The 23,230-nt window shown below is 38.4% G+C and overlaps 1 protein-coding gene across 10 annotated transcripts in view; it reads left to right on the forward strand.

The window, feature by feature from the left end:
- The window catches only part of LOC118744410, a 397,231-nt gene that overhangs the window by 124,956 nt on the left and 249,045 nt on the right, over nucleotides 1-23,230 (forward strand). For all 10 annotated transcript variants that reach the window (XM_036477417.1, XM_036477408.1, XM_036477411.1 and 7 more), the window contains 5 exons: nucleotides 3,444-4,278; nucleotides 4,438-4,624; nucleotides 4,689-4,800; nucleotides 9,279-9,437; nucleotides 9,500-9,553. In XM_036477417.1, the coding sequence (XP_036333310.1) occupies nucleotides 3,444-4,278; nucleotides 4,438-4,624; nucleotides 4,689-4,800; nucleotides 9,279-9,437; nucleotides 9,500-9,553 (1,347 nt within the window). The remainder of the gene's footprint in view (nucleotides 1-3,443; nucleotides 4,279-4,437; nucleotides 4,625-4,688; nucleotides 4,801-9,278; nucleotides 9,438-9,499; nucleotides 9,554-23,230) is intronic.

A 23,230-nucleotide genomic window follows, 5' to 3' on the forward strand; every position in this document is an offset into this window, starting at 1 on the left:
TTTTTAATTTTTCTTTTGTTAAAATTTGTTTTTTTTTTTAATTTTTCGTTAAAATTTATTAATTATTTAATAATTAATTATTAATAATTTATCAGAAACTATAAGCCCTATCGGAAAGTGATGTATATACGGTTTATGGAGAATTTCATTGGCTCTTATTTGCCGTATTTTATGATTTTTAAATTGACTCGTAAGATATACATACGTATTTTAAAAGGAACCAATTGCAAATATCTCGAAAACGTATCCATAGAAAACAAGTCAACCCGAATTTCGGAGCCATAGAGCAATTCTACATAGAAATTGGATAGTGGCGTCTGGAGAACAAAAACCAATTTAAAATTTGTGATCCAGTGTTATTAAAGATTACTAAAATTAGCCCAACGACTGAATAGCTGTTCCATGTTTTTGTTTAAGTTTTTTTGGGTAGCTTAGCCTGGCGCTAAACGAAATCATTATGGGTAATTTTATGATGGATTTAACTCTCTAAAACTCGACCAAATGGTAAACTAGCTCTGCTACAAATTTAGATAGTATAGTGAGAGTGCCCAGACTTTCAAGGATTTCGATAATTTTTCAAGTTCAAAAGAATACTTCTACAACTTTTTTTTCTACTCGTATAACGTAATACATATTTTATTGTGTAAGCGAAATAGATCCAAAAGAGAGCCAGCAAACGTTGTGATCTTATTTGGCAAAACCGCCCCCTTTGAAACTAGGTAAAAATTCTGTCTTAGTAGATTTGCTTTTTGTCTTACATATATATTCGAACTTTTATTTACCTCTGTTTGATGCGGCTGAATTATTGAGATTTGTTACGGTATTGCCACATGCACCACAAAGGGTTAATGCTCTGCAATTCTAAACTCAAAATCTGTTTTCACTGTGCTTTTGGGTTGCTGCGATTAGTCTATTAGTTTTTTCATTGAAATCATACGGCTTAGTTGAACGCGTCGTTGTTTTACTTATTTAATTTATAATTTGTTAATCAATTAAAAAATATTGTTTTCCTTTTTTTTGCATTTTGCCACGAGTTCATACATACTTCATTATCATATTCCGTATCCCAGTTTTGTGTTTTACGGTTTGTTGAATAAAAGTGGTTTAGGTTTAATATAAATTATTGTTATAAGTCATGTCATTTTTAGTGTTTACAGTTGTTAGACACTAAATATTGCTCTGCAAAATTTGCGACCTCAAGGGTTTATAGAAGTTATCTAATCGGTATACAATTTTTGAATGTGTCCAAAACTTGACAAGCTGCTCGTCCTCGAGTGCGAAATTATCAGTATTATCGACAGATGCTGGGGGATTTACAGACCTGCAGGAATTCCTAACGGCCCACCTAATTCTTCCTTCTCATGGGATTACCTGCTAGATGAACGCGAATTATCGAAAAGATCAGAGATATACCCCATGTATGACAACCACTAATTGATTGGTTGGCAAGGTTAGGTGTTACCCCGGTGATCTGACTTAGGCATCAAATCAAAGTCGAAAAAATTCTCTAAATGTAAGTTCAGGAAACTCGATACTCCGCGTTGTTAAAAATCAATTGTAAATAGGAAGCTGCGTAAACTACTAAAAAACCTAGAACACAGTTCAACTAGAATAAATTGGGTATTGCCAATTTAGTCTGTAATTTATTCAGCATTCTTCGGTAGGTAAGACAAATGCGAAGTGAAAAGTAGGCTGTACAAATTGCATAAAATTAGAGCCTCAAAAGCAATTGTTTCCGACGCGTCGGTATATCCCATTTGATGTTGAGTACCCTAGCTCACCAAGTTTCACAACCTGTGAATGGGTAGGCTCAGCACTCCTTACTAGTAGAAGTCTAGGAAGGTGGTTACACTACTGAAACCTAAGAAATCGTCCCACAAACGAAAGTTGTATCACCCAATGACTACTTTCCCCAGTAGTGAAGATACTTGAGGCCATGCTTCTCCCGTAATTCATGTACTACCTGACCCCGACGATACATTAACATGGATTCCGTCAAGTGCAAATTACCATCACTATTGGAGCTACTTCTGTGAATGTTATATGAGATACCTATTTCAGTCACGCATGCACTAAAAGTCCTGAGTAACTACAATTTACGCTGTATCCTCCGGCAGACAAAGCCAAACTTCGAGTGACCAGAAGGCGCCACAAACTGTCAACACCTAGTGCGCCTCTTGTTTTCACCGGGAATGCAAAAGCCTCCAAAGCCTTAGGACCACAGATTATGTATGCTGATGCTGAAAAGATTGGGTGCTGCGGGAAACCGGGCAAAAGGGAGAGTCTTATCGTCCGATAACCCTCTTTTCGCGGCAGCGAAGACACTATTCTATTTCTATTGGACTCGTCAAGATATTTTACCGATCCTTTATCAGCCCTCTTGTTACTACACAAGTTCCTATGTTCGTATATGAGGACTGGTTAAATGTTGTTGTTTAGCCGTCGTGAAGAATGGTTTGAGAGACATGTGAAGAGGTTGTTAGTATCGTGCGGCCTAAGCAGAGTTGGCTCAATGGAACGCGAGAATTAGCAGGCAACTAAAGCTCTTCGTCTGGTACAATCGTCAGAGAGCAGTAAAGGTCCCTCTTATGCCTTGGAGAGTTGTGGAATGCAAAAATGATGCATTCACAGGAAGAAAGCATGACCGTCTGTTGACCCATGGTTATTTATTTCTAAAATTTGAGGGGTGATCCTTAAATAGTACACTTGTTTGTCGATCTTTCAGATGATCACCCTTTACAGTTTCAATCCTTGTAGGTGAGGGAATGTCTGAATATACTCTAGTAGCATTGCCATGACAGTCGGTTGGTTGTGTCTCTGGTTAGAATGACGCGTTCGTGAAATCATTGTTGTTGTTAAAGTGGCTACTTAGCCTAGATCAGAAAATTTCGTTGTCAACCTCAGCTAACGGTAGCCCAGGTACAGCGTCGCGTCCAATTTTAGTTGGATATATATACTCCGGGGTCTCTTCCTTTAATTCGAAGAGACGAGCCTATGGGAAGGTGTAACAACATTTCCACGATAGCCAGTTCTACTTATCAAACTGGCTTGAGTTTTACGCGAGCAAGGACTATATTTTTGGGATCTAACCCTGTTCAGAGATCCGTGTTGATCTGGTACCGTGGAACAGGCTGGTGAAATGTCCGTCATTTTACGGGCTGTCTCTGCCTCAGCCCTTTCTAGAAGCAAGGTTTTTCTTAGATTCAAAGTTGATCCATTTGATTGTAGATCGACTGAAGTATTTATTTAGTTATCTGTTTTTGGGGTTTTTTATTTTGAAAGTAAGCAATTATCTCGAAGCTGGAAGTCTTTGCTCTCTTACGCGCATATAATATCGTAATAACTACTTACAAAACCGCATTTACTGTTCGCTAAATATTCTGAACAAATTCTGCACTCTCTTTTACTATTTTAATAAAAAAAAAATCCTTTCGAATTCTCAGATCGCTTCAACAAAACCACTTCTGGTTCCTGGGAGCTCGCGGAGAAGGATGACGAAGTAACACCGCCTGGCACACCGCCGCCCCCGTATCTGAACATGTCTGGCGCGGAAGAGCAACAACATTCGGCGCATGACAGTAGTGGTGGCGGTGGCGGCATATTTATCGAATCACATCACTTTACACCACTCGCTGGCGCAGCTTCACCAACACCACCAATCACCACAACCATCGCCACCGCACATTCCAATCGCATTTTAGCCGCACAAACGAACGCCACCCAAAAGGAGATCATCTCCATGGAGGACGAAGATGCTTCCGATCAGGAGGGTCCATTCATCGATGAGAATGGCCCCTTTAACTATCTGCAACGCTTGCTTGAGTCAGAGAACGTCGCCTTCCTGGCGGTCTTTCTCAACTACGTGCTATCCAACTCGGAGCCGGCGCCGCTGCTCTTCTACCTAATTACCGGCCTGTATAAGGAAGGTACGGCCAAAGATATGCGCAAGTGGGCATATGAGATACACTCAACATTCCTGGTGCCGCGTGCGCCGCTCTCCTGGTATCGCAAGGATGAATCGCTGGCGCGCGAGGTCGACAATGTGCTGCAAAGCGAATTCGATAAGGTGGAAATTTTACGTAAAGTATTCTGGAAGAGCAGAAAGTGTGCGCGGGATACGATTTGTGCGCAGTTGCGTGAATTCCAGCAGACGCGCACCGAAGGTTTGGGCACAATTTATGGGCCGACCGATGCGCAACTGGCAGAGGCACGCGGCGATAAGCAACGAGAGCAGCATATCTTTGAGGAGACGCTCATGCGAAAGCTGCAGGTGTTGATGTGAGTTAATTAAGAAAAATCAAGCTTCATTCGGGTGATTCACCAAAAGAAATTGCAGTATTTAAACTTTTTAATTTTTTTACAAATGTAGTACATATATTTTTTACGCAAAGTAATTTTTATTTGATTCTAATTTCCTAACGTTTTTCTCCATTGCAGTGAAGAATATGAAAAAGACTTACCTCTAGAGGATCCCAAGAAATTGGCGCTTTGCTCGGCCTTATCAACTGTAATACATCGTATATTTATAACACGCTCGCATCCGAACAGTATTGTGGATCGTGTGCATCACTTTGTTAGTCGTGAGAAGAGTTTCAAATCGCGTCTTATGGGCAAAAATCGGAAAGTAAGGCACATATCTGAGATATACTTTAATTATTTGTATACAAAATTGATATTTTTCCTTTCAGATGATTGTTCGTGGTCATCCATTGGTATTGCGACAATACTACGAAGTGACCCACTGTAATCATTGTCAGACAATTATCTGGGGTGTGAGCCCACAAGGTTACCATTGTACAGGTGTGTTGAGGATTTACCTTATATCCATCTAAGCTTAAAATTTGTATATTGAATTGGAAAAAATATATATCTGGAAATGATTACTATCTCATTGAATGATATCACCGTTCCTTAAAATTAAAAGAAGGCTCACACGTATATTTTAAGTAAGCTAGAAGAGATTCATAGGTCTGACCGAATTGTTCTCAAAACTGTTTTACATTTTTCGAACACCTTAATATTCTTCACTTTACACCAAAAAAGCCTTTGCGGTCATTGAACCTATTTTTTTTAGTTGGCTAGTTCCAATGCTTCCTAGTCACCACCTGTGTTATAATAACCGTGCTTTACCGCTATTCTGATGATCTTCTCGTGGAAAATTAGTTTTTTTTCTAAGTAAATTCTAGCTTGCTTGGGGAAATTATTTGATTTCCTGATGAACGCATCGCATTCGCTTAAAGTAACTTCCGTTACGAATCCACAATACACCAGACCTGAGCGTTCACTCATTATAGGGAAGTTCTATTCTTGGTACATGTTTGTCATTATAGTTACTATATACTATGTCATATATAGTTGAGACAGAGTTCTGTCTTCTGTAGATTAATTTGATTAGTTTAACAGGGCATCAATGTGACACCGATCAGATTTATTCCCCAGCGAAGAGGGAAGCTATTATTGTCGACGATGCTATTGCTAATAAAGCCCCCTCGATGTCAAAGTACAATATATTTTCTCATAATTTTTTTGTCCGACTCTAATGTAAACTTAAGTCTTGCATGTTTTAAAGATACCTAAAACTTCACTTGGAAGGTTCTTGTAGCCTTTCCTAGACATAAACGCTTAGGTCCAATGAAACCGTAAATTCCCCAAATATTCCGGTCTATGCTAGCGAACCGATTCGAATTTCTATTCGACCGTGACTTTCACTTTAGCAGCGCATTCTTTTTTATATTTTTTACTGAAACGAATTTATCGAAATTAAATTTGAACACTCGGTTTCATAAATAAGATAGCTCTGTTCACACAAATCAGTGCGTTCTAGAATGGTACTGAGTATACATGGGCGTACGCAGAGCATGATTTAGGTTGGACTGCGATTTTTTTAATGTAGATTTTATTAGAAAAGTTAAAATATAGCTATTAAAAATTTATAATAATTTATCTCATTAATTTTTCTCTTTTTAACCGACTTCAAAAAATGGGGGAAGTTATAAATTCATCGAAATAATTTCTTTATGTATGTTACCGCATAGCTTGGACCACTTTAACCGATTTCGATAATTCTTTTTCTGGTGCCTCAGGGTAGGTCCCATAGTATTTTGGTTTAGATTGCCGGAATATTTTTTTATGTTGGATGAGGTGGTACCTCAGAGGTGGTCCCATCTTAATTTGGTTTAGATCCGATTATTGGATCATGAAGAAATTAACGGTAATCTTAAAGTTTTATATGAGAATTGAAGTCGGTTTTGTTTTTTCGCTAAAAAATTACTTGATTATTTAAACAATAGTATTCGAGTGTCTTCTGCAAATCGATAAATTGTTTTAGAGATGATTTCGTTTTTGTTTTTTTCTACAAAACCTCTGTGAACGCTAAGCATACCTAAACCTAAGTTCAAGTGCAAACTAAGAGAAAATGTTAAAAGATAATAGTTCTTTTACCTTTTTTTAAGTAAATGACTGTTTATCAGACTAACAAAAGTAAGCTGAAAAGGACGATAGGAGGATGATAAAATTATCAAGGAACAACCTGCAGTTTACCAAAACTACCGGAATGGATGTGAAAACACCCAAAGTTTTGATTTATTGCATAAATTTTTTGAATTGGAAGATGATTATGAATTCATAGAAAGAAACTTACATTGAAACTTTGGAATTTAGGACCTGCGTACGCCCATGTGTCTAAAATGGTATGGAGGCGCCAATATCAATGCGGTGGTGTACAAATGTAAATATTGACGAAAGTTTTGTGACTTGATGCAAAGGCCAGATCGTGGTGTGCTCAGCTAGTCCAAACTGAAACAGGTCTGTTTCACAACAGAATACAAAATATGACCTCTAACTCTTAGAGATAAACGAAGTTTTTCTAAGGCTTGTGAACAAAGCCAAATTTCTAGGCATCAAGTTGTATGAGAAGCTGAACTAGAAAAGGGAATATTTCTCAGAGTGGCGAAAATGCTTCTAAGATCTATACACGCGCAAAGGAACCACAGGCAAAAAATGGGTTTTGAACCTATACATCGAGCTTTGGTGTAAGCAGCAGTTGTTGTAAGATCAACTCTTCTATGTAAGGTAATTTTAATCAGAGCAATTCCATATTACACTCAGAAGATCTTTTCGGATCCCCTGGGACAATAGCCTTCAATTATTAACGCTCTGCGTGGATATATGAAATACACAGAAACATGAAATCGACACTCAATGTTAATATGTGTATTTTTATTTTCTTCACCTATAAAAAATATTCTGGATCCTGGCCGATTTCCCTAGAAAATATGTAGCTCCCACAATAGTTGGGTTACAATACCGGGACGACGAATAATTGTTTCTAGAGAAGGACTGTCCCTTGGGTTCCTGGCCGCAGGAACATGGGTGGAAACCACATTTCTAAGGAATGTATCAGTACCTTTAAATGAAAAGAAGGTTTTGGAATTAATTTTTACTTAAGTTTATGAAAGGTGGAGTTAAAACACGGTCGGTCGGAACTCGTATCGTCTTCCCGGGGGTGTTTTAGAAACTTAAAAGACTACCAAACAGTTCTTTTTCTTCTATGAAAATCACTGAAACCAGGCAAACCTTGTTCAAACCCCAATGATTCTCATTGCGTTCGGACCCGGCAGACCGAAAAGCCGTCATCTTCTCTTTTATCCTTTCAAATTTTCATTCCCGATTATTACTCGTAAGTAGCTGCCTCAGGTGGTGCAATATCAAGGGTCAGGCTGTACGTCCAGTGCTCTTTTTGTGATCAGTTCCATCCATTCACCTAAATAATCTATACCAATATATATTTTGAAAGCCGTTCTTTTTTGTGTTCGCAAAGCTTGAGAACGGCTAAACGGATTTTTTTTTTTTAAATTTCGGACAATTGCCCCAAGCGTCCCAAGGATGGTTTTAGGCTAAAACTACATATGTAAATGGGGCGTAACGCCTCCTATACAAACCGAATTTTTTCATACTGCATATCTCTGGAAGTGTTCATGGTAGAGTTCTGGAACTGGGTATGGAGATATACGAAATCAATCGCATACTCTTGGAGAAAAATTGGAGCTATTTTGAAAAAGGGGGCGTTGCACTTCCCATACAAACCAAATTTTCATGCTGCATATCTCTGAAAGTGTTCTTGGTAGAGATTTGGAACTTGGTATGGAGATATACGAAACCAATCGCATAATCTTGGAGCAAAATTGGAGCTATTGGAAAAGGAGGCGTGGCACCTCCCATACAAACCGAATTTTTATACTGCATATATCTGAAAGTGTTCATGGTACAGTACTGGAACTTCGTATGGAGATGTATATGAAAACAAGCCCATACACATGGAGAAAAGTGGGGCTATTTGAAAAGACGACGTGAGCCCTATAAACGTACCGACTTTTAGCTATCTTTAAATGTATTTCTAATTCTTCTGTAGGTGTGTTTGAGAGTGAAATCCCCCTACACGTGTGCCCGGTTTTTAACGAAATTTGTGTGTGTTTGAGTCTCTGAATGGTTTAGTTTCACAATTTAACCCGCCAGTTGGCGCTGTAGTTGAGTTATTACTAAAAATCTAATTTATGATCCGATTTGGCTAATATTTAAAATATGTATTGGCTATGGTAAGAGAAATACTATTGCCGAAAAGTGCTGCCAAGTGGCGCTGGGTCGAGTTATTACTTAAAATAGCCAAGTGAGAAAAAGTGCCGTGAATGTCAGATTAAATCGACCTGTTGCGCCATTGGGTATATGGAACTTTCCTGTGTTACGGTGATTTTCCAATGTTATTATGCGTCGTGTGAAATAAGTATATGTATATAGTATTTCTGTAGAACAATGATACGCACCCATTTTGAAATTGCCACCAACTATACTATAAAGCTTCTAGGACAGATTCACTATACAACGGGGTCATTGTTGCTGCCAGGGAGTGAAGAGGAAAAAATTCTTCAAATTCATTTCGTTTTCCGAATAACCGTGCCATGAAATGCTGCACAGTTGGAGAATTTCAAGAACTTCTTCACGGATATAATACTTCCCTTAGCTTATTTAAATCGGTAAATGACTAGCAAACCCTAATCTTGGCAGATAAATGTGCCAATGAAAATCGTAAACGTGAATTGCTGGTAAAAATGTTGGAACAAAAAGTTTCAATAAAAAAATACAAATTTTGGGCGGTACGAAGTTTGCCGGGTTTGCTAGTCCATTAGTCTCGATTGTAGTATCATAGATTGTACTATAAATTGATTATGATTTGAAAATTCTTAAAATCGATTTCTTAACCTGTTCTTTTTTCTTCTCTACAGACTGTAAATTAAATATTCACCGTCCCTGTTCGAAAGTGTTAGATGAGAATTGCCCAGGTCCGTTGCCGCAGTCGAAACGAAAAGAACCACATAACGATAACAAAATCAGCAAATTTATGGGAAAAATACGGCCGCGGACATCGAGTGACTTTATTTCAAGTGAGTAAACGAAAATCATAGTTATGATGAAATATTACTAACCATAAATATTTTCTTTTTAGTGGAAAAACGCGCACGTCACGAGGAAGATTTCGATCCCACGGATTTTGCAAATGGTAAGTTTAACTGGAGAAAATTAATATTTTTAGGAAAAACTTTTTATTTTGTGAGAACCACCTGTAAATAAGAGGAGACGTTTGTAAATGGGTTTTCGATATTACTACGAAGAAGTGGAAATTTAGTACATACATAAATAACAAGTAATTTTTAAGCAAAAAACAAAACCGAGATTATGCGGTAACATACATAAAAAAAATGATTCGGATGAACTGATAACCTTCTCCTTTTTTTGAAGTCGGTTTAAAATTTGTTTCATTTGCTTGAAATTTATCATTTATGAAGCTCAAGATCACTCTGTTCAAACTTTAGAATACATACCAAAACTTAAGGAGATAAAACCAAATATTTTTGGGTAAATAATTTATTCTGTGCGTAGGTATGCTATGTGCTCAGTTGGAAAAATAAGCAATAAAAGACCAAGTAGCCGTTCCTTGTTTATCTTTGGAGACGATAGTGTACTTATGGCTGCCATAAAAAAGCTTCGCATAAAAACAGTTTGCCATTTAGAGATGCACAGTGGATAAAATCATGTTGTGGCAAAAAATCTGACTACTCTTCAAATCAGAATGGATTTGGATATCTTTTTTTTTAATGTTTGTTTTTTAACTTTACTTTTAGCGCTGCACCTGCGCCCTTTTTTGAATAGTGACAAAATAATCTCAAAAATTTAACCCAAATTACAGGCTCTAGTAAAAACTTTTAAAATTTTATATCTAGTCTAGTAAAATTTTAACTTTTATGACTGATGGATTCCCAAATTTGTAAAAAAAAAACAAAAAAAAAGCGTTGTCCAAATGCTCCTATCGGAGTGCATCTACTGCTATCGGAGCAACGTCCGAACGCTGATACTCATACTGCCGCAACTAGTGTTGAGTGCTTTGTGAGTAATTTATTTTTGTTTTCATTTTAGACACGCAATGATGAGAAATTTTGGCAACATGCGCGTTTGCTTTTGCTCTCACAATCCCTACGACGCTCTCGATATGTTGATTTCGTTTCATTATCCCTCTCAGTGGAAACTCTCTCTAGACATTTGTCGCGGCACCCAAGAGGTGCGCATCATATGATTTACCGGCTTTTTCAAGTGGCGTCAATAACAACCCCAAAAAGAGTTTTTTTTTTATTTGCGTTGTTGATATATGTACTGTATGTATTTGTTGGTTACGAAAGGATACGGGCAATGACTGCGACAACAGCAAGGACGATGTAATCTAATGCGTTACTTGATAAGTGAAAGGATTAAATGATGTTTCTGAGGGGAAATTTTTTCCCTGAAAGTAATACAATTTTTCAAAGTAATTGATTTGAAAACTTTTGCTTTAACAAAAGTTGATTAATTGAGAGAACGAAGTCGTTTAATTATGAGCAGTGGTGTGAAAAAAAAATATGTACTTATGTACAGTCAGTGAATATTTTTTAAATATGTTGTTTTTCGCAAAAATTATTTTTATAAAAATATGGTTGATTCTACAATAAAACCCCCAGAATCAGAGCTCCAAACCTTCAGCAAATTTTCATTCAAATATCGCACTTTTTGTTTACACTTTTTCTAAAATTGAGTATGCAGTTTTTAGCCTATGCACGTCCGAGGAAATAATTTTCGTAAAGTTTTTATATGGAAAAAATGAGCGACACCTCCAACAAAAAAATTTGCCAAAAATCTATGGTAATTCCCAGCTTCCTCAGACGTGCACTTTATTATACTAAAATTGAATGGGCTAAAAACTGCATACTCAGCTTTAGAATTGAAATAAAGAATGTAAATAAAAAGTGCAATATTTGAATGAAAATATGCAGAATTTTCTTTAATTTTGCACCAGGTTTGGAATTCTGATTTTTGGGGTTGTAAAATTAACTATATTTGCATAAAAAATTAGCGAAAAATAAAATATTTAATAGACTGTGGCCCGTATTGCAAAAAACTCCGTACCTAAACTTTATTGATTTACTATATGTACATACTATACATATATGCATTTTACCTTATATTTTTTTCTTTTTGATTGTTAAAAATATTAATAAATGCATTTAATTTCCTTTTACTTACTCGCGTTAAAGTAAGCATCCAATTGTCGGTTTCGCCAGCTATTTCAGTGGAAAATGATTTTTTCATTTCTACCAGTTTTTACATTAAATTCAAATAAAAAGTAATAATGTTTTATTTAAATTGCTTTCGTGAAACTGGCTATAAATGTCTTAATCTCAATCGTTGCAAGTTTTTAACAGAAGTTTTAAAGTCAACATTAATTCAATTCCATTAACCCAAGCTTCCACACACACCTATGTATGAACGTATGTATACTACACGCGCAAATCAAATAACACCTCCTTCCACACTCACCATTCACTTTTTTACAGCGCAGCGAAGAAAGTTCCTTCGTATGTTAAAAATTTTCGCACTGTCTTGGTCTAGACGCTGTCGTCGGTCGTTACATAGCTGAAGCGTCGAAAGTTGTGAGCGACTTCAATGGTTTAACTACCGACCGCGCCCGTTTTGCTGCCACCTTTCCCCATCTACAAACACTCGAACGATTGCTCTGACTGCCTACAAGAAGCACTCCTTTGACTTTTCTTTAGCCTCTGGATAGCTGCCTGCCTGTCTACCTTTACGCTACAACTACATATTACTTTAGTGTGCGGATGTGTGTGTGTGTGTGTGTACCCATATCGACTTCAACATTTTCGTTATTCTGTTTTATTTTTGCGCGATTTTCACAGCACTTATTTTCTTTTATTGCAGCCATCTGCATGCTCTTCCTTAGCGTTATTTTGAATATGTCTATTGTTTACTTCGGCATTTGGCCTTTAACAGGTTTTCTCACGTTTTGTTACGCTTACGCTCTGGCGTGACACGTTTGGCATTTCGGCAGTTGGGTTCATGCATAGCATGGCTGCAGTTGTTGAGTCGCAATCGCAGATTCGGTCGCAGTCTCAATCGCTGTTTGCAATCTCAGTTTCTTAGCTACATAGAATTATGTTCACAGAGCTCCTTAATAGGTAAGGACCAGTAAATATTGAAGCATTCAACGTCGACGGCAAATTTCTGGTTTTTGTCCTTATGACCATATTTTTCGTTGCCGCTTATTTTGTATTGCTGCATATTCCTTTTCAATGTACCTTTTGTGTGTAGCATGTTCGCATCTTGTACTTTGATTTGTATACCCGCTTAGCGGTGTTAAGCATGTGCCACCAAATTGACTTTGCTTGCGTTCTCATGCTATTTATACGTTTCACAATTCCTTCATGGTTTATCTGCTATCGTCGGTTTGTAGCCAAGTTCCTATATACTATCGTTTTAAAATATTTTTTAGTTGAGTTGCTTTAATACTGATTGCACTTATTGGTTTCACTCGTTTTTTCTCAATCTGTGTTGAGAAGGGCAAGCTTGTCAATATTCGGTTTTTTGTTAAGTACTTATTACTCGCTAAGAACTTAAGTATGTTCTATCTTTCTCTCTTCCTAGCTCTCCCAGAAGATGTTACGCTCGACCATAAACTACATAGCATCCAGTTTTTAAGCGCCTGTTATTACTCCTGTGCAGTGTTGCCACTCAGACATCCATTTTTCATTATTTTGTTAGTAGACTATCCAGCGTTTTTTAAACAAAATCACCAGCCACGGTAGTAGTACAAATTGACTTTGTACTCTCGAAAGTTGTAGCCAAGTTTTCTCCTCAAAGCAAACCGTTTTAACTTGCCGGCGAAAGGGGAACCATTTTGGTAATTTCTATAGCCTCTTTCCTAGACTGCATCGATTCGGGAGGTCAGCGTGCTATAAGTTTCGGAGTCCGACTTCGAATCCTAGACCTCTTGTAGTTGAGCTCGACGAAAACCCTGCAATCGATGGAACATCCACTGATATCGATTTCGGATTTGTTTAGGAAGCGGGGCTTGGGAGCCCCACGGGCTCCGCAGAAAACTGCACTGTACCAGCAGCATATGCGTGCCTTCTTTCCTTCTATTCTCTTGTGACCGGGTACCAAAAGTAACTAAATGTGTTCATCAAAGGCGTTAAGTTTCGCAATTCACCCTTGGACTAGAGATGAATTAAGCTCGAAGAATAAAAGTGCCTTTAGTGTCGCCTGAGTGTTGCTTAGGGGTCGTAAACTTATCTCTGCACACCGACTAATGGCGTAGATCGACAGGACTTGAGCGGCATTCACAGGGAGTCGGTCTCAAGTTACGTAGACTGCAGACCTGTGAATGCCGCTCTGGGCACCCAACCACCTGACGTGGACGAAACGTCTGCCTCGGGAGACTCGGACCACAATAAACCTACTTCGCTCTAGCTACTGCAGCAGCTCTTGTTTAATGGGAGCAGCATATAGAAAGTAGGTGGAAATCAGTCCGCTGGCTAAGGCTTTGTGACGTCTTGCAGCTTGTTGGGTAGACGAGATACGCTTCCGTTGTCTACTTTGGGAGACCATCACAGCCCAACTTCGCTAAACACAGGTGTGCCCGAGATGCGGAGAGTCACCTGATGACTCACGGCACCGCTTCGGAATCCCCCAAAACACCACTCAACTAACGCTTCTGTCCTTTTGGGCCAACCCAGTCGGAGTTTCCCGTTAGTTGAAATTGACGACAACGATTGAGGAACAGATCTAGGCAGGAATGAATAGCCGCTACAACAACAACCTCCCGATAGTTTATTACCAAACAGCTGATTTCTGTTTTTAACTACACTCAATTCATAAATGTTTCCACTCAAAACAACTAACCAAAGCGTGCGCTCAAAATGTGTTAACTCACTCATTTACCACTGCACACAAATAACTTACGTCTCCTATTTGCAGCGCTCTAGAGCGCCTTCCAAACGAGTGATTTCTGGCTGCCGGCACAAGCAGGCAACGACAGCGCCAAAGCGAATGGAGGCATAAATGTCAGAAACAATAAAATAGTGTTTTTTCAAAACGGCAAAGAAAGTGGTTGTTGTGCGAGTCGCAAGCAACAAGGCGGTATTTTTCAAATTTCTATGCTTTTGGACGGTGTGGACGACGGTGGTGCTGCGTCTACGACGGCTGTTTGAGTGATCACACTGGTGTTGCAAAAGGCGCGCGGCGGTACGATGAGGCGCGGCAGCCGATAAGTGAAGGAGTGTTAACATTTTGAAAAAAAAAAAGAAAACGGAAAGTTTGAGTAAATTAAAAGTAAATAATGTGTAATTTATATAAATAGTGTTGCGAATCATTTAATAGTTGAAAGTGCATAATTGGATTAAGTGTTATTATGCCAGCAGCATTCAATTTAACTGCAGCAGGGAAAAAAGATTAAAAATTGAAAACAAAAAGAAATTTAAAACAGTGAAAGATGCAGCGAAAGCGCAAATTAATATTAAGTGCATCAAAAATACAACAACAAAAAATGTGAGAAAATCCCCAACAACTCGGCATTAAATTAAATCAATAAAAAAATTATATTTGAAGTGATTTCAAAGTGATTGCAGCAAGTAAATTTTTGTGTTGTGGCAAAATAAAATTCAATTTGTGCATTTGTATGTATGTACGCTTGTATGTACATATGTATGCAAGCATGCATGTGAAAGCGGAGGAGCGTCGCGGTTTGTTGTTAGTGTGCCTTCTACACACACGTTAACACACACCCATACCCACTAAGTGTTACAGCGCGCAGTGCATCACTTGCTTGGTTTATTTTTGTAGGCCGTAAGCGATTTTCCTGTTGCCAGCCGCTCCTTTTCCTTCCTGTCAAATTAGATAGAAAATTTGCAAACATTTACAACAACTAGATACCCTACAAGACAACAGTGTTAAAGTGCAACGAAAAAAAACTTAATACGGATATGGATACAGAGTCGAAGTCGCCAGATACATATCAACATACATGTACATATGTATGCCTTTGTATATTATGGACCTGTACATAAAAGTCATCTCGGTTGCTCGCCCTCAGTGCTCATGCAATTGTAACTACAGATCTGTGCTCGCGAATATAGTACGAACCTGAAGCGCTGCAGCAGGCAGTGAGCAGCCTGGTTTCGTTGAGCTCCAATCGGCAGAGTCGGCTGTGAAGCATCCCAGCAACCATTGCACTGACTCGGCTGCTGACTGGCTGGCGATTGCCTCTCAACGTGGCGTGTCTCCACTTACACTGTGTAACTGCCACTGGCACTGCCACTGCCGCTATCGCTGCCATTGACGCCACTGCGAAATCTTTTCTCCTTGTATTTTGCATTTTATGTGCATACGTTCATACATAAATATGCACATTTATCTCGTTGATAGTATTGCACAAATAACCGTATGGTTTTGGCTGGCATCATAGTGCCATGGAGCCGGCATGGCATATTGTAACATCGTTGCATCTTTAGCTGCGCTTTGGTTTAATTTGTGCTCTCAAGTGGATTAATGGTGTCAGCAGTTTAGGATTTTTTTTCTTACCTTCTACTTACTTGTTGTTGCTCTTTTGCACCTCATCCAAACTGCTTCACTTCCTACATCTTGAACATCTTCATACCTTAAATGCCCAAAAGCTGCCGCCCGCCTGAGTTCAATGTATTGCATGATTCACTGCCGCTTAGTTGCCCAATGCCTGTTTCTAGTTTGTCTACAGTTTTTTTTTTGTTATATTTATTTTGTGTTTTTGTTTTTCTTTTTGTATTTTAGCTGCATTTGCACTTTTCCATATCCCCTTAATTAAATATAAATCGCGTGCAACATCATATTTCCCTCTTTCAGTGTAAAAAAGCATAAAATGCGGTTACCTTTTTAGCTTGGCTCAGCTTGGCTGGGCTGGAGCAGCAGCGCATTGTCGCGAAGATAAGGAATGCTTTTGTTTGTATTAGTGTGTAAACATTATTTTTAGTCATTTTTAGCAGTGTGCCTTTATCTTTACCTTCAACTAATTCCTTTCTAATTTGGTGCAGTTACTTCTTTACAAATGAATGCGTTCTTGCTGGTTGAAACTTCTGAGTCCAAACTATTAGCTTATACAGTGTTCGGCTTAGAGAGGTGAAATAAAATGTATTTATCGAGCAACTACATACATATGGGGTATTCCATGAGAAAGTGAAACTTTGTGCCCAATTATAAAGTAACTTATTGAAGATGGAATGCTTGATGAATCAATGCAAAATACGCCAAATTAACGTATTTTCGAAGAAAAAATTAAGTTATATTATTTTATTACACTGTAAATGCACTCAAAATTTCAACATTAGAAAATTAATTGAATACGACAATATTTCTTAATACAGAAGGCTCTGCAAAATCAAGTATTTACAAAGTTATTATTTTTTTGAAGTGGGGAATAAATGTTTCGATCTTTCTTCGTCCCTAAGAAGCAACATGGCATTGAAAAAATAGGCGTTTAAATTATATAATGGGATGAGATCACTGCGGTTTTGCATGTCCACCTGTGACAAAAAAGTTTTAAACTTCGCATTGCTTAGTTACTACTTTAGGGATTTTTCGATTATTTCATAACTAGAGTGTGTTTATACTATGCAGACCTATTTCATTTCTTGTATTATATTATAAGTGCCTAGTTTAGAGATTTTGAAACGTTTCATCGTGTCCCGTCCGTGACAATCACTTATATATTTTTTTTAATGGTGCCTAAAAATAAAAAAACAAGTTTAACGTTTCAAAACTATGTTTAATGTCACAAAACTTTGATGTTCAGGTTGACTAAACACCATAATACTTTTGATGGGCTAAGCGATGTAGTAAAAAATTTCGCGTGGCTAACTCGAAAAGTCAAGGTAAACATTACTATCATAGAGACGCCAGAGAATTCTATGATGAGAGGTGCTTAACAACAATCCAAAAGTCAATACCAACAATTACCTTGAAAGTTCCAACCTAGAAAATCTAGAAGTTCGCCTAACATATAAATTCAATCTAATAAGTAGCATTTAAGTGACAAAGATATATGTATGTATCTGCGTACAAGTATTCTAATGCAGATAAATTTTCGGATTAGACATCGAGACCTTTTCTGACGTTCTATGGTTCCACCAAAGAACAGCCAAATTTGAGCCTGATTTATCCATGAAATCAGTTTTCCAAAAATAACTCAACTCCAGCCACTCTTAGGGCCGGTTACTCAATGTCTGGTTAACACTAACAGCAGGTTAGACATCGCTATCGACGTGATAGCAGGAGTCGATATCCATGTTTAACCTGTAGTTAGTGTTAGCCAGACATACATAGCTAGTCTAAACAAACTTGAAAATCATTAAGGCACATTCGAAATTGCATTGCAGTCAAATGCACCGAGCAGAAGTGCATTTGGAAAATGCATATCAAATATCATGCGTTTGCAAATAATCCATTCTCCAATGCATTTGAATACATCAATCTGGCGACTTCTAGATTTCGTTTGGTATAACTATTGCACCCTAAAATAGATCCTGAGGGCAGCACTATATCGTGAGTCTTACAATGACTCTACTGTGATAAAAGTGGGTGAATTGATCTTGTATTTGGCCTCTAACATTTATCGTACCTAAGCCCTTTGATATGGATTTTACTAGAAGCTCCATTTCATGAAGAAAATCGTACGGGTCCCACCCGTAACAAAAGTTGTTCCACCCGTGACAGGAGAATTTTGATTTTTTTTATTAATAAATAACTAATTGTTGTTTTGGTTTGTGCTTTGTTAGGATTGCTGGTTCTTTTCTGTATAGTAAAACACCTAATTCAGATAGAAATGTTAAGTAAATTCACAGACTTTCCGTAAAATATATGTTCTGAAAAAGCAGTGTCGTTTCTTTGTTTTACCCGTGACAGAAGAAAGAGCTCAGAATTTTCCCATATAAAATCAAGTTGAAATATTTTTCGTATTTGGTAATAACTCGTATATTAGTGAACTAGGTGTAGCTTTATCGAAATGTAGAATTGCTTAGCCTTTTATACTTAAATTTAAAAAAGAAAAACTATTTTGCTGTACAAATGCTCCACCCGTGACGATGGAATACCCCATATGTATTTAGGAAGGCGATTAATTTTATCCCAAACTTAATTTCAATTGGCATACATCCAAAAGGAGTCGCGGTGTACCCTGCTGAAAAGACTCAGAGAGTAAGTGCCGTGAATGTATGTGGAACAGTGGCACATATAAAATCCTTGGCAACGTTTAAAAAGCTTCCCCCACGGAATTATGTTACTGATGTAGGACAGGGTTGGTCTGAAAGAGCGCATATAAAACCTATTGAAAGCTTTAAAAAGATTCTACCGCGGGCTATGCGTTGGTCGTGTCTGATGTAGGACAGAGATGATTCAAGGGAGTTTTCACCACTTCTGTTATGAACCTTAAAAAAAGCTCTGCACGAGTGCCTAAGAAGTGGCTAGTTCTAATATAGGCAGATCGTATATTGTATGTATACTGAATGTGGCCACTATCGTATGATAGAAATCTTCACCTTGACATCATGAAATTATCTGTTAAAAGAGGCTGACAAAGAAACCGAAGTTTCCGAAATGGTTTGCGTTGACACCGGTCTTAATAGAGATTTTTGGTGCGGGTAAGTCGCTTCGTACATATTTCCCACACTCCCACACTTATGGGCTAACTATCGGCAAAACTCCTAAGATATTAGGGCGTACTGCTATCTATTAAAAAAAGCGAAAAAATCGATTTTTTCTCTTCCTCTGCATAACCACTTCTGCAGGGAAAACTTGTTGTTGTATGTCTTTATTAGAGCAAGATCTGCATAACAAAGTTTGCTAAGGCGACGCCTCCAAGGATGCTTACTGCGAGTTTGCTTTACTTCAAAAGTTCCTAAGTCCGTTAGCCTGTGGCCATAAGAACCTTGTGAACCGCTTTGTTGGTCCATTGGCCAACTGTTACGGCTATGGTGTACTCATAACGCTCGCAGATTTGCGTTGCCAACCCCCCGTCTAACCATCTTTTCGCTTATTTCGTTGCCGCCGAAACGCAATTAAAAGTGACGTACACGTTGATCCATGATACAAATATTTAAAGGTAGTTTCACTTCTTATTCTTATCCGCCATTGCACCCATTTGACGTAAACTGTGCCTTTGACGTTTTCTTTTAAATTGAAGCTACCATATTCTTTTAAGAAACTGAAATGTGGTTTTTTACTTCAAAAAAATTATTATATCAAGTAAACTTGCCTTGCGTGTTGTTATTTTTAATGCATGAAAAATTCCTTTAAAAAATAATAAAATTTCCAAAACAATAATTTGTTGAGGTGGCAGTGATACTCGGGCAATTTACGAAAAGTATTTATGACGTTTATACTTTATACACGTTTACAGGCTAACCTAATATTCACGCACGCCGCCAATTTATTGTCAAAAATTTCTCATGCACATGCAACTTGTATGAGATCAACCGAAATTGAACGGCGTGCATATGAAGCTAACTCAATTTCCAATTTTTGTTCTGCGTGACATTTTGATTTGACGTTTCGCTCAATGAAATCAAATGCAAACGCATGCAAGTCAATTTCGGGTGACGCAAAACAACAAATTCGACGGCATGCGTACCAAAACGCAAGCCGCGAATATTAGGTTAGCCTGTTATACGTTTATATACACAGTTTATGTCAAAAAATTTCAAAGTGAAACTACCTTCTTTTTTTGTATCATGCCTGCCTGACGATGGCGCGTTAGTGACCGATAATATCGATAATATGATTGACTGATATACTATTCATAGTTCCTCCCGTATCTATCTACATCGATAGATGGCATCAAAATTCTCTCCCGTCAATGGACCGGTGTCCCATCCTTCTCAATTTGGAAGCCGTATGCGAGTCTTGAAGTGAAAATCTTAAAATGATGTAATGGGACCTATATCGGCTTTAAATCAGCCTTGATACCGCTGCACCGCCCCGTTTTAAGTCCATTTAACATTTCCCCTGCCTCAGTCGATTTGTACTCGAAATTTTATTCCTTTAATTAAGGGCCCCTTTGCGGATGCACCACTTATGAAGAATTTTGGCTGCTTTAAGTGGGATGTGCTTTTTTCGGCGCCAGATGTGCCGAGGCTTGCGGTTCTGTGCATGCTTCCACTTATTTTCGGATTGCTACTTTTCTTTAGTGATCTCCTTCTGCTTGCGTATTTTCGATTACAGCAGGTGGTCCTCCATGGAAGATTTGAATCCATGGAGATTTTGAATCCCTCACGTTATTTCTATAGAAATTGTCAGGCAGAGGGGGTGAGCGTACAACTCGACACCAAGCCTTGTAGGCGTTATGGCTTTTAGCGCTAACGCCGCAATATAAAACTTATAGCTGAATAAAGTGCTGAAAGCCTGGAAAGCGGTGTACGCCTGAAAGCTCTTTTGTGGAGTTTTGCTCTGAGCCCATACTACATTTGGTTTTCAATACCGCACTCCAAACTGGTGACGACTATTTTGAAGAAATATCACAGGTGACAGCTTTGGATCGAAGAATGCCTGGCCTTTCTTCCTCGGTCGCTTCAGAATACTTCGCAATCTGGCTGTGGGCACGGAGAAAATATGGGAAATGGCAAACAAGGAAAACATAGAAGTTTCCGGGCTTTTGGTAGGTTCAGCGAGCGAAAACGCCTAAATGCAAATTTACAAAATCTTGCTGGACTTCGAGTAAAACTTCGAGTAAAGACCAAATAGTTATCATAAGTGATAGTCATATAAGTGAACCTCTCGCGGGACTGGCACCTAACCTAACCTAGTAACACGAAAGTGGTGGGATCCCGCTGAACTCAATAAGAAGTTCATTAGTATATCGACGGCTGAGTGGAAGATCGACCCATCTCGGCAGCCGGTTCGAAAACGCCCTATCTCAGAAATCTTTTCCAGAACGCCGTACCTCAGAATTTGGCTGAAGAACGCCCTATATTAACTGAAAATATATTGCAAATATGTTGAGATGGGGCGTTTTGAACCGAGTTCTGAAATAGGGCGTTCTTGAAAAGTTTTCTGGGATAGGATGTTTTCGACCTTCGAAAGTTGACACTTTTTCGATGATTTGAACCCCCTTCATGACATAAAAAACTTCAGTTTTATAATTTTGGGCAATAAAACCCGTTTATTTTTCCTTTTTTAAATAAAATACATTGGAAATTTTCGTATTTTTTTCAGGTTCAGCATGTTGGAAGCGCTTATATATAGATTGGCGCTTACACATATGTTAGTGTTTGGCCGAGCTTCTCCTCCTTCGCTTATCCCAGCGCTTATGCATTCGCATAAAAGAAATTCCATATAATTTTGCAAGAAAAAAAACTTACAAAAGTGCAAGATTCCGCTAGCCTCTAACATAATCCGCCACATCCGTTTTGGGTATTCCCAACACGAAGCTACCAACAATGCTGCGGTTTGAAAACTACCGCATCGATTTTAAATCGTACGATTTGTAGCACATGCCCGAATGTTGTTGTTACTTCAATATTTCAATAGCATTAGGTATTTTATTTCAGCGAGCGCGCAAGCAAGGAATCACACGCACAAGTTGCCCGTTTGGGAGAAAAGCAACCATTTTTTTTTTTTACTTTTCAATCGCATACACAAATTTCCTGCGTACATTAAAGTACAACAACAATAAGATTCAATTCCTGTTGAAATAATTTGAGCAAATGACGGCATATCCTGCGTGCTACTACGCTGCTTGTCAATTGACGAGGAAACGTTCCATGTAACTGCATTGCGCTGATTGCATTTCTGCAGCCATAAAGTAGCATAAAAGGCAGAAGCAAGCGAAGGTAAGCCAAGGCGAGTTGGTGCCGGAGTAGTTTGTGGAAAGATTTAACTGCGCTGTTTTGTTGTGCGTACATACCTGTCTTCAATACTCGTATGTACATACATATGTATGTATGTAGAGGAGTGTGCGCTGTTATTATCTACCGATGCCTTCCTTTTGCGCTACCGTTACTGTTGCTGTGCGACTGCTGCATCCTTTGCAATCATACATATAAACAATATCCTTTCTTAGCATACTGCCTGCTCCTTAACCTTTTCCCTCTCGCTCTCTTTATTTCTCTTTGGCTTTGCGCCTCGTTCTATAGCCCAGTCTAACCGGCAATTGATGTGGGCCTCCTCATTTTTTCATTGTTGTTTGTGTATATGAGAATGTGTGTGTGTGTGGTCGCTATTGTGGCTCGAGCTGGTTACTCCTTGGAGTCCTGTGTGCTCGATAGGTTACCGGCTGTGTGTCCATAATTGAATTTGTTTGTTTGCTGGCAACCTTTTAAAAACCGCCGCCCGTTATTAATATTGCAAAATAGCATACCATACACCTGCTTATACTACTACTACACACATGTATGCATGTACATTAGGGTGTATCCCTCACAAAAGTTTCGGTTTTTCCACCGGAATTATAAAATGTATTATATTTTAACACTTCCGTCAAAATATTTCGGGCAAATATACATGCCGAACCTGAAAGTTGCCGACCAGTTAGACGTATCTTAAAATTTCAGGGGCCGAAAATGCGTTCCAGTTTTGGTTTAGTTCTGCATGAGAACAAAATTTAGTGTCAAGAACGTTCTCATAAAAGAACCAAACAAAAGGTTCGGGAACGTTTCCGTAAAGAACAAAATGCGAACAAAACTCTCGGGAACGTTCTCAAGAACATAATGACAACGAAACTTTCGGGAACGTATCCAATGAGAACAAAATGAGAACGAAGGAATCGAGAAGTGTTCAGGAAGGATCAAATAAGAACAAAAGTCTGGGCAACCGCGATTGTTAATTCTAAGCTAGA

Source organism: Rhagoletis pomonella, unplaced genomic scaffold (genome assembly GCF_013731165.1).
Source record: "Rhagoletis pomonella isolate Grant_MI unplaced genomic scaffold, Rhpom_1.0 Rhpom_scaffold_00008, whole genome shotgun sequence".
Taxonomy (NCBI): Eukaryota; Metazoa; Arthropoda; class Insecta; order Diptera; family Tephritidae; genus Rhagoletis; species Rhagoletis pomonella.